General features: G+C 39.7%; 2 protein-coding genes across 2 annotated transcripts; both read right to left on the reverse strand.

Annotated features, from left to right (window-relative positions):
* Nucleotides 1–2,969: 2,969 nt before the first annotated feature.
* Nucleotides 2,970–3,581, reverse strand: LOC122608922. The gene is made up of 2 exons (XM_043781993.1): nt 3,317–3,581; nt 2,970–3,169 (listed from the first exon to the last, which is right to left on the reverse strand). The coding sequence occupies exons 1-2, from the start codon at nt 3,579–3,581 to the stop codon at nt 2,970–2,972; spliced, it is 465 nt and encodes a 154-aa protein (XP_043637928.1).
* Nucleotides 3,582–5,652: 2,071 nt separating this feature from the next.
* LOC122608924 lies at nt 5,653–6,681 on the reverse strand. Its single transcript, XM_043781994.1, has one exon. The coding sequence runs from the start codon at nt 6,679–6,681 to the stop codon at nt 5,653–5,655; it is 1,029 nt and encodes a 342-aa protein (XP_043637929.1).
* Between the last annotated feature and the right edge of the window lie 6,093 nt (nt 6,682–12,774).

A 12,774-nucleotide genomic window follows, 5' to 3' on the forward strand; every position in this document is an offset into this window, starting at 1 on the left:
TAATGCGGTTCACATGTTCACCTGAAAGGATACTCAAAAGCGTCAACACAATGGTTGGTGAGTTCGTAGGTTTTGTAAACAAGTATCACGTATGTTGCCAGGTCGAAATATCATCAAGATCCACACAGCAATATGGCTATCAACTTACTTATGATAGCAAGAATCAAATATCTCTATGCCACCAGCACTTACGGTATACCAGGCCTACGGTGCAAGTATCAAGTATCAAGTATCTGGTGCCTCCAACTCCACCATAAGTATCAAGTATCAGGTATCTAGTATCTAGTGCCTCCAACTCCACCATAAGTATCAAGTATCAAGCATCTCAAAGTCCAATATAAGTATCAAGTATCAAGTGTCAAGTATCAAATATCACAGTGCACATCATACAGTACAGTCAAATAGCCATAAATGATGATAGACATAAAGGCACGAGTATCCTTCCACACAAAACATATAAAAAGAGGGACTACGAAACTCACCTGATTGCTAGCAACAAGATCAAGCCACAAAAGATATCAGAAAGCAAGTAACCGGTACGCAATCAATCTGTTACAAGTTATCACAATTAAGTATTCATTCAATATAGGTAAACGTGCTCAAAATTGTCGCCAGTGTTGACCAAGTTGTCCAAAAGCGTACTAGTTTGACTTTGACAAGATTTTATGAGTTTGACCAAAGTTGACCAAATCACGAGTTTGATTAAGTTGACCAAATAGACTATAGTTGACCAAAGTTGACTAAACCGGCCAAAGTTGACCAAAGTTGACTAAATCGGGGTAGTAATCGAAGTCCGAGGTCTCGATTGAAATTCGAGGTCTTAAATTGATCTTGGGGTCTTAAATTGAATTTGGGGTCTTAAATTGAATTTGGGGTCTTATTTTACTAAAAGACAAAACTGAAATTAAGAGGCTAGATTTAAGAGGCTAAATTTGAGAGGCTAGTAAATCTGGGGTCTATTTTGAAATACGAGGTCACAAATGAAATACGAGGTCACATTTGAAATACGAGGTCACAAATGAAATACGATGTCACATTTGAAATACGAGGTTGGAAATGGAAATACGAGGTCACATTTGAAATACGAGGTCACGGATGAAATACGAGGTCACATTTGAAATACGAGGTCGCAAATGGAAATACGAGGTCACATTTGAAATACGAGGTCACAAATGAAATACGAGGTCACATTTGATATACGAGGTCGCAAATGGAAATACGAGGTCACATTTGAAATACGAGGTCGCAAATCGGCGGGGTCGTAAACTGGGCTGTTCTTCCCCAAAATTCATTCTAGAAAACCCTAATAGTTTATTTCGACCTGAAAGGTGTTTTTAACATTAGATTGTACTTTTAGACTTCCTAATATGATGGAAAAACAATCCTAAAGTCGGAAACTCAAAAAACGGACTTAACCTCGAAAACCCATTTGAACAAAGTTTATAAGAAGTATAAGATTTTTTTAACGAAATCACATGAAACTTTGACAAAAGTTGTAATATATGATTCTAAACGTTTTGGACGTAAAAAGTTTGATACTTGGCGGGTGTAGTGTGTGTATTAAAAGAAAAACCAAAAATACCAAAAGAAGAGCATTAAGTGGGTTTTGATTTTATACCTTGAATATGTAAAATATGCGTTTGTAAAGATGTTTAGGACACAAAACACTGTTGTTAAAGCTAAATCTAAACAAAATAAGGTTGGATTTTCATAAAACTTGATGTAAAATGGGGTAGTAATGGTGAGGTAGTAAAAGTGGGTTTGTAAAGTGAGGTAGCAATTTGGGGTAGCAAAAGGGAGGTAGTAAGGATTTGTGTGTTTTTCTTAGAGGATAAGTTGATGGAATGAGGGTTTTGAGGAAAATAAGAAGTATTTATATGTAGGGCAAAAATGTAAGGTTTCCATGTAATCTCTAAAATACGATGCCAGACTCAAAATTGCAATGCCAGACACGAATACAAGGCCAAATCAAAAATACGAGACTGCTACAAAATTACGAGGTTGTATCACAAATACGAGTTCGTTTTACAATTACGATGTCGACTAACTTTACGAGGTCATATTCTCGTATTTAAAATTTTAAATTTGACTAAGAATTTTTCATGGTCTTTTGAGCTTTTTGACCTCCCGTTCCATAATCTCAACAGGTTCTTCCTTGAAGTTAAGTTACTATCTACACGTATTTCGTTTAAAGGAACGTTTTTCGTCTCATCAGCTAAACACTTCTTAAGGTTCGATACATGGAATACATCGTGAACATTACTAAGTTCAAGGGGAAGTTTCAAACGGTAAGCAACAACACCAATTCTCTCGGTGTTCTCAAACGGTCCAATATATCTTGGAGCTAGTTTCCCCCTCTTAATGAATCTTACTACACCTTTCCAAGGCGACACTTTAAGCATCACTTGATCACCAACCTAAAACTCTAGGGGTTTCCTTCGGTTGTCAGCATACTTCTTTTGTCTATCTCTAGCCTTCATGAGGTTCTGCTTGATTTGTGCAATCCTTTCTGTGGTTTCCACAATGATTTTTGGCCCTATCAGTTGCATGTCTCCCACTTCGTGCCATGCAAGTAGAGATCGATACTTTCTTCCATACAAAGCCTCAAAAGGCGGACACCCAATACTCGAATGATAACTATTGTTATACGAGAACTCTACTAGTGGGAGATGAGTATCCCAACTTCCCCCAAAGTCGATAACACATGCTCTCAACATGTCCTCTAAAGTCTGTATCGTCCTTTCACTATGTCCGTCTGTCTGAGGATGATAGGCCGTGCTCATATCTATGCGCGTTCCCATAGCTTTTTGCATTGACTTCCAAAACCCTGACGTAAATCGGCTATCTTTGTCACATATGATCGATACTGGAACGCCGTGCTTGGCTACAATCTCTTTCAGGTACAATCGTGCATACTCTTCCATCTTATAATCTTCTCGAATGGGTATAAAATGAGTTGACTTGGTTAGTCAATCTACTACAACCCATATTGCATCCTTACCACTACTAGTTCTAGGTAACTTGGTGATGAAGTCCATGGTAATACTTTCCCACTTCCATTCGGGAATCTCTGGTTGTCTTAGCAATCCTCCTGGTTTCTTGTGTTCTGCTTTAACCTTCAGACACGTTAAACACTTGCTCACATAAACCGCAACATCGTTTTTCATTCCTGGCCACCAAAATAGATCTCGCAAGTCTTGATACATCTTATCTATCCCTGGGTGAATAGAATATCTCGTTTGATGGGCTTCATCCATTATTAGCTATCTTAATCCATCATACACAGGTATCCACAATCGGTCGCAAAAATACCGGCCTCCATCTTCTCTTTGATCGAATTGTTCTGCCATTCCTCCCAACCCTTCTCTATCAATATTTTCTTTCTTGCTTGCTTCTATTTGTGCCCCAATCACTTTATCCTTCAGACTGTTGTGTACGGTAATGCTCATAGCTCTAATTCGTCTTGGTCTGACTCTTTCCTTCCTACTCAAGGCATCAGCTACCACATTTGCCTTCCCTGGATGATAACAAATCTTGCAGTCATAATCGCTAAACAACTCTAACCATCGTCTCTGACGCATGTTAAGATCTTTCTGATTAAAAATGTGTTGAAGGCTCTTATGATCTGTGTATATCACACTCTTCTCCCATATAGGTAATGTCTCCAACACTTTAGCGCAAAAACAATAGCTCCTAGCTCCAAGTCGTGAGTCGTGTAATTCTTCTCATGGATCTTCAGCTGTCGAGAAGCATATACAATAACCTTTCCTCTCTGCATCAATACACACCCTAATCCTTGTCCCGATGCGTCACAATAAACAATAAAGTCATCAGATCCGTTAGGAAGACTTAAGATTGGCGCATTACATAACTTCTCCTTCAATAGTCTGAAAACTTCTTCTTGTTTCTCCCCCCAATCAAAACTTCTATCCTTGTGTGTCAACAACGTTAGGGGTTGTGCGATCTTTGAAAAGTTTTCGATGAATCGTCGGTAGTAGCCAGCTAATCCAAGGAACTGTCTGATCTCTGTTGGTGTCTCCGGCCTTCTCCAATGCTCCCCTGCTTCTATCTTGCTGGGATCAACCTTTATTCCATCCTTATTAACTACATGACCCAAAAACTTCACCCCTTCCAACCAAAATTCACATTTTGAAAACTTTCCGTACAACTTTTCAGTTCTCAGAAGCTCTAACGCTTGCCTCAAATGTACTTCATGCTCTTTCTTGGTCTTTGAGTAGATGAGGATGTCATCGATGAATACAATAATAAACTGATCTAAATAAGGCTTACATACACGGTTCATGAGGTCCATGAAAACAGCAGGCGCATTCGTCAATCCAAAGGGCATCACTAAAAACTCGAAGTGCCCATATCTTGTTCTAAAAGCTGTCTTTGGAATGTCCTCTTCACGTACTCTCAGCTGATGGTAACCCGAACGAAGATCAATCTTCGAGAAGTACTTAGCGCCTTGCAACTGATCGAATAGCTCGTCAATGCGTGGTAATGGATATTGATTCTTGATCGTTAGCTTGTTCAACTCGCGATAATCAATGCACATGCGAAAGGACCCGTCCTTCTTTTTAACAAATAATATAGGTGCGCCCCAAGGCAAAGAACTCGGTCGGATGAATCCTTTATCTTGTAATTCTTTCAATTGTGTCGCTAGTTCTTGCATTTTGGAAGGAGCTAAACGGTACGGTGACTTAGCTACTGCCATAGCGTTAGGTACAAGATCAATGCGAAACTCGACTTGTCTAGGTAGGGGTAATCCCACCACATCATCGGGAAAAACATCAGAGAAATCACGCACGATAGGAATATCAGCTAGCTTGACTACTTTTTCGGTAGCACTCATAAGATGTCGGTCGATGGTTTCGGTTCACTCACCATGAATCTCTAGTACATGCCCATCACTCATAGGTATTCTAAAAATTTTTGCGCGACAAACAATAGATGCATCAACACGGGACAACCAATCCATCCCAACGATAACTTCAAAGCTACCCATTCCAAAAGGAATCAAGTCAATGTAAAACGAATAGCCCTCAAGAGTAAGAATACATTTAGGCACTACACGATCTAGTCTAGCCAATTGACCACTAGCTACCTCTATCTCATAATAGGTATGCAAGTAACATGTTGGCACATTTAAGTTACACAAAAAGTTAGTAGACACGAAACTATAGTCTGCTCCAGAATTGAATAACATAGTAGCATCATGATCGTTTAGAAGAAATGTACCAGTAACAACGTTAGGATCATTAGCAGCTTCCACAACATTTAAGGCAAAGACCCGACCTCTGTCTTGTTGTCCTTGGTTTGTTCTTGGTGGAGGTGGACCGACAATCTGAAGTTGGTTAGGGTTCGCTGCCGCTGGGGCTGGCTGACGGTTAAGTCGAGGACATAGGTTACGGTAGTGATCAGTGCTCCCACACTCATAACAAGCCCTCGGTTACCTTGAAGGTTTTTGGCATTAGGTGGGATGACATTCAATGGTACAACATTCAGTGGTGCTGCCTGAACTCGTGGTGCTCTACAATCTCTTGCAAGATGGCCAAACTTTTGACAGTTGAAACAAGTTTTACATGGTGAAGTTGCCAGATGGTGAAGATTACACTTGCCACATAGAGGGTGCTGGCCAACATAACCCTTCTAGCCCATCTCAGGCGCTGTATACACTCTTCCCACTCTTGCTCTTTTGTCTCCTCTGAATTCCCTCCTCTTACTCGTCTCCACCAACTCCCTTCTCTTGCTTCCTCCCCTACTTAGAATACCACTTCTTACTAGTTCTTCAGTCAGACTTCCTGCCTTGCTCACAACATCTCGAATAGTGGTAGGTCCAGCAGTTACCACTTGCACACGAACTTGTGGTTCTAACCTAGCAATATACTTCTCAATCCATTTTGGCTCAGGATCCACCAGGTGGGGAATCAATCTAGATAGCTCATAGAATCTACTAGTGTAGCCAGCATGGTCTGCTCCAACCATCGTAAGCTGAAGGAACTCAGTCTGCAATTTCTGCAACTCGTGGACAGAGCAAAACTCTGCTTGCATCAGATCCTTGAACTCCTTCCAAGGCATAGCCAAGGCTGCATCTCTTCCTCCTCTGACGCGGATGTCATTGTTCCACCATGACAAAGCATCAGACTCAAAACATCCAGCAACATAAGTAACTCTCTGATCATAAGTGCAGTGACTCATAGCAATTACAACCTCCATCTTCTCCATCCACTGGAGATAAGCAGTTGCTCCACCCTTCCCATCAAAATCAATAGCCTTGCAGTTGAGGAAATCTTTGTAGGTACATCCTTGGCGATATCTCGTATTGCCATTCTCCCTAACAATCGCTTCGCGCTCAGCAACAACAACGACCTCATCTCTGACTTGCTCTGCTTCTTGAACCACCGCTTCTTGTCTTTCCACTTCAGCTTCAATTCTGGCTCGTTGTCCTCCATTTCCAATGTTAACTCCTAGTACGACTGCCACTTGAGCCGCAAGATTCGGCAATAGTGCCGTAAGCTGCTCAACTAGGGTTCCATTCGGCTCTTTAACCTCCACATGTTCTCCACGAGCACCTCGGCCACCACGGCCGCCACGACCACCACGACCACCACGGCCACCACCTCGGCCACCTTGGCCTTCTTGAGTTTCGGCGTTAGCATTTGCTCTAGTTCGCACCATTTTTCCTATATTAGGAAAAGACGTTATCGGCGTTAGATCAAGGAAATAGTCGTTCATGACATCATTTACGCACTCTCAAACACACTCGTGTTAGCTTTTTACAATTCTAGACATTTATGCATTCATAACTTCACGCAAGCTCAAGAATTTAAGTATCACAATTTCATGTTAAACAATATCATCAATGCCAGTCATGCGGTACAAGGTAATATCACAATTAAACATTCATTAATCACAACAAATGGGCAAGTCAAATCTGACCTCTACATCCAACCCACCATTCATGTATGTATACAGGGTGTACCAGCGGCTAACCCTCCACATGTCCGGTAAATTAGATGCATCGATCAAATTTCAACAGCTAAAGAGCGGTCCGAATCTAACACCTACATCCGTTGCACTAGTGGTGTATGTATATAGGGTGTACCAGCAACTAACCCTCTACACCCCTAGTACATCTAATGCAAGGTCGGATCACGGTACTGGTATGCTCTCTAGGTATTGGCAAGGTATGTATACAGGGTGTACCAGCGACTAACCCTCCACCCAACCAACACCCATTAAGCAACCCAGGGTTGCTACCACACTCTAACCATCGGGGTGCGATCAATGTTGCTAACAACTCCATAGGCACATATACCACACGCGAAAAGTTAATCAGGCTTTTCTGTGATGATATATCGCCATACTTTGTCGCTAACAACGCTTCATTTCGCTGGGGACATAAGAATAATAATAACCAACAATCTCCAACGTCTCCTTCTCAAGTTCAAGTCACAATTTCGACGGGCACAAGCACACCTACGAACTCCCACATATAGCAAAACATTCCTTGATTCCTAAGTGGCTAAGTAGCATGGTACTAAATGCACAAGATCGTAAAACTCAATATATATGAATCATCAAATCATACGTCACATAAAGAAATCACATAAGGTTTACTTGATCAACATGCACACATAATTCCTATTATGCATGCTACGGTGAGGTTCTTAGGTTATATTCTTGGCAAAACCACTTAATTCTCTATAACCACGGCTCTGATACCAATCTGTCACACCCCGACTAAGGCGGAAAACTCGGGATGCGACACATAGTACACGCGTCATGGATATTACGTAATGTAGCTACATGAATACTTAAAAAACACACATTTCATAGAATTGAAACATAAATCCAACATAGAGTCAAGATCCAAAGTAAAACATAGATAAAACTCTCACGCAGGGGATTAACACTTAGGCATAATGCCATAGTCTAAACATATAGCAAACATAACATAACATAAGATATGCAGCTACAAAACCCTAGTCTGGTCTGCTACAGGTCACCATGCTATGCTCCTTAGCCACCTCTAATGCGGTTCACATGTTCACCTGAAAGGATACTCAAAAGCGTCAACACAATGGTTGGTGAGTTCGTAGGTTTTGTAAACAAGTATCACGTATGTTGCCAGGTCGAAATATCATCAAGATCCACACAGCAATATGGCTATCAACTTACTTATGATAGCAAGAATCAAATATCTCTATGCCACCAGCACTTACGGTATACCAGGCCTACGGTGCAAGTATCAAGTATCAAGTATCTGGTGCCTCCAACTCCACAATAAGTATCAAGTATCAGGTATCTAGTATCTGGTGCCTCCAACTCCACCATAAGTATCAAGTATCAAGCATCTCAAAGTCCAATATAAGTATCAAGTATCAAGTGTCAAGTATCAAATATCACAGTGCACATCATACAGTACAGTCAAATAGCCATAAATGATGATAGACATAAAGGCATGAGTATCCTTCCACCCAAAACATATAAAAAGAGGGACTACGAAACTCACCTGACTGCTAGCAACAAGATCAAGCCACAAAAGATATCAGAAAGCAAGTAACCGGTATGCAATCAATCTGTTACAAGTTATCACAATTAAGTATTCATTCAATATAGGTAAACGTGCTCAAAATTGTCGCCAAGTGTTGACCAAAAGCGTACTAGTTTGACTTTGACCAGATTTTACAAGTTTGACCAAAGTTGACCAAATCACGAGTTTGACTAAGTTGACCAAAGTTGACTAAACCGACCAAAGTTGACCAAAGTTGACTAAATCGGGGTAGTAATCGAAGTCCGAGGTCTCGATTGAAATTCGAGGTCTTAAATTGATCTTGGGGTCTTAAATTGAATTTGGGGTCTTATTTTACTAAAAGACAAAACTGAAATTAAGAGGCTAGATTTAAGAGGCTAAATTTGAGAGGCTAGTAAATCTGGGGTCTATTTTGAAATACGAGGTCACAAATGAAATACGAGGTCACATTTGAAATACGAGGTCACAAATGAAATACGATGTCACATTTGAAATACGAGGTTGGAAATGGAAATACGAGGTCACATTTGAAATACGAGGTCACATTTGAAATACGAGGTCACAAATGAAATACGAGGTCACATTTGATATACGAGGTCGCAAATGGAAATACGAGGTCACATTTGAAATACGAGGTCGCAAATCGGCGGGGTCGTAAACTGGGCTGTTCTTCCCCAAAATTCATTCTAGAAAACCCTAATTGTTTATTTCGATCTGAAAGGTGTTTTTAACATTAGATTGTACTTTTAGACTCCCTAATATGATGGAAAAACAATCCTAAAGTCGGAAACTCAAAAAACGGACTTAACCTTGAAAACCCATTTGAACAAAGTTTATAAGAAGTATACAAAAATTATTATATCTCAAGATTTTGTTAACGAAATCACATGAAACTTTGACAAAAGTTGTAATATAAGATTCTAAACGTTTTGGACGTTAAAAGTTTGATACTTGGCGGGTGTAGTGTGTGTATTAAAAGAAAAACTGAAAATACCAAAAAGAAGAGCATTAAGTGGGTTTTGATTTTATACCTTGAATATGTAAAATATGCGTTTGTAAAGATGTTTAGGACACAAAAACACTATTGTTAAAGCTAAATCTAAACAAACTAAGGTTGGATTTTCATAAAACTTGATGTAAAATGGGGTAGTAATGGTGAGGTAGTAAAAGTGGGTTTGTAAAGTGAGGTAGCAATTTGGAGTAGCAAAAGGGAGGTAGTAAGGGTTTGTGTGTTTTTCTTGGAAGCTAAGTTGATGGAATGAGGGTTTTGAGGAGAATAAGAAGTATTTATATGTAGGGCAAAAATGTAAGGTTTCCATGTAATCTCTAAAATATGATGCCAGACTCGAAATTGCAATGCCAGACACGAATACGAGGCCAAATCAAAAATACGAGACTGCTACAAAATTATGAGGTCATATCACAAATACGAGTTCGTTTTACAATTACGATGCCGACTAACTTTACGAGGTCGTATTCTCGTATTTAAAATTTTAAATTTGACTCAGAATTTTTCATGGTCGACTCACGGGTGTTACAGATGCGACACATCCGACATCTAAATTTTGAAATGACCATTAATTTTTGACAAATAAGTTATACACAGAATCGTGAGAGAGTCTACTTTCTAATGATAGTGCTTTTAAAAGATAATTCTAATGTCAAAGCACCTGAAAGGTTGAATTAGTGTGTGAAGGTTGAGTTTTGTCGAGTTCTGCGAGCTCTAAAGTATTAATCATATCTCCGATGCATCAAGCATTTTCATGGGTCATGTTTATAGGTATTTAGACTTAGTTCATGACCATAAGTAAGTGGGTATCTGTTTAGCTCATTCAATGGTCGTTTAATGATTATATGTAGTCGACAATACTTGCAAAGCTCGGTAACTTACGTTATCATTTGTTGTGCGCTTCTACGATGTAAGATACATAATTTGTCATACTGAGGGTACAACAAAACATAGTTTTCATACGATAACTTCCCCAATGATATCTTGTATTGATTATGGGTACTCGGTATTATGCGGGAGGCTATATGGGCTATGTATTACGTAATAACGAGTTAACAGGCTTAAACCCAATATCAGGGAAATAAGTTTGGAAACAGCTATACAGTAAACAAGGGATACATAGATTTTGAAGTGACCTAGGAAGTTCCGGGAGAAGTACGGTAAAGGGAACCTGAGAGCATCATGAGTTTAAAGACGCAAGCCGACAATGACAAACATCAACCCCGATGGACATGGCATTCTCATCTGCAGATCATCAGACCGACAGAAGTTTCCAGCAGTCCAACCATAACATTGAGGTAATTCCCTTAATTATAACAGAGGAAAAAGCCAAAAAACCAAATGTTTTAATGGCCAAAGTACAAAGACGGAACGGTTAATACCACACGAAAGACATCTACCATGGAGAGCTTACTCGGATCTGCAGCCAGTTGATTTTTCTTGGAGTCTGATACGATAGCCTCTTGCCAGTCTCTCCTATTAGACTGGGGGGCTTGATGATATACCTTATATGGAGCCCTACCTCCGTATGTGAATATGCTATTACAGAGGCTACTTAAGGATGCTTTCTGTCAGAATTATGGAGCTCACCTCCATCAGAATAGATCACCGGATCACCTCAGTCAGAATTACGGAGCTCTCCCATCAGAACGGAGCTTCACCAAATATGGAGGAAATCTCTTATTTCTTCCTCTTAAAGAAAAGGGATTTACCCAAATCTCTTCTTAATAAATAGGGTATCCCCCTATAAACCCTAGAACCTTAACTTATCCCCCAAGATAAGTTTCTCTTATAATAGAGGTCTCCCTCGTGAATGAAGGCAAGTTCTCTCCACCCCGAGATATAAAGCCTCATTCTCCAAAACACTTAAGGTGGACGACTTCTCTTCCACGGAGAATCCTCCACCGCCAACACCAACACCTCCGATATAGTGGCGTTAAGCTTCTCAAAGCTTTACACCGGTAGGGAATCGCCAATAAATCGGTCAAAACCCCCTCCTTGTTCCCGAGTTAAGATCCGTGCGGTTTTTGTATCAAACAGCTTGTAATGCTATCATGTGATTATGAAATGTTATGGAATGCTATGAAACGTATACATGTGCATATGTGATGTGATATGTGATGAATTCATGTCTTGTACATCTAGTTCGCTAGACGACACGTATATGTTTAAGGACCCGGACAAGTGATAAATGTAGTTTAGGTAATGTGAACACCTAAACTAAATATAAAGTGTTAGCTAGGCTAGTGTGCCATGTGGTCGCTTGAGTGGATCCTTGCAATGAAGAGTACGTATTTGAGTGTATCCGGGTGGAGTAACTCACCACTACTGTGTTTGAGCATAAACGGTTGACTCCGGGATTAGCTTTGCTTTTCCTTAAAGACGCCGATGGAACACCCGCAAGCAATACCCATCATGTCGGGTCTGAGGTTCCCTGCCAGGTCTTAGGACTGCCTACACACAACCCTCACCTTATCATGTGATAAGTGACTAATGTCACCAAAAGTATAAAGTGAAAAGTGAAAGTGAATGATGATAGGCACAATTAGGACAATGATTTCTAACATGATGATTTGTATGCGTATGTATATGTAATGTAATGAAATGATCTTGTTTTATGAAAGGAAAATCGGCAAATGCTTTATCGATTACATGTATTCTTACTTAGCTAACACTTATTTCTTGAAATGTTGTGCCTTAAGGATAAACAAGTTTGAAGTAAGGATGCTTGTAAGGCGGGATAGACGTCTTTGGAGGTTTAGCTACCCATTAGAGACCTCATTACTTAGACATTATTTATGACATTTATTATGATGTTTTTATGTCTTGGATTTTACAAGACAAACTTATGTAAGACTTGAGATGACATTTATGTTGGTGCCATCGCGATTTCTTTTATGTCTTTCTATGATTACGGATTTAATAACACCATTTTAACAAAAGACAACTCCGGTAGGAATTGTAATTGTTTCATTTAACGATTCCCCTAACTTTTAACGCCATTTGGCAAAAAAAATTTTAAAATTCAAGTTTTTCATAAATGAAGGGTGTACACTAATGACAAAAATTTACTCATATCACAATTAAGTCGGCTATTTCTCTTTTCTGATTCTTTTTGTTTTTCATTTTGAAGACGAACCTTCAAGGGTTGAAAAAGATATGGAGGTGGAGGTGGTGGTGGTGGTGTTAGTTGTATCCAAATTTACCTCATTCTCAGGATATAAAG

The sequence above is a fragment of the Erigeron canadensis genome, chromosome 7 (assembly GCF_010389155.1).
Source record: "Erigeron canadensis isolate Cc75 chromosome 7, C_canadensis_v1, whole genome shotgun sequence".
NCBI classification, from domain to species: domain Eukaryota; kingdom Viridiplantae; phylum Streptophyta; class Magnoliopsida; order Asterales; family Asteraceae; genus Erigeron; species Erigeron canadensis.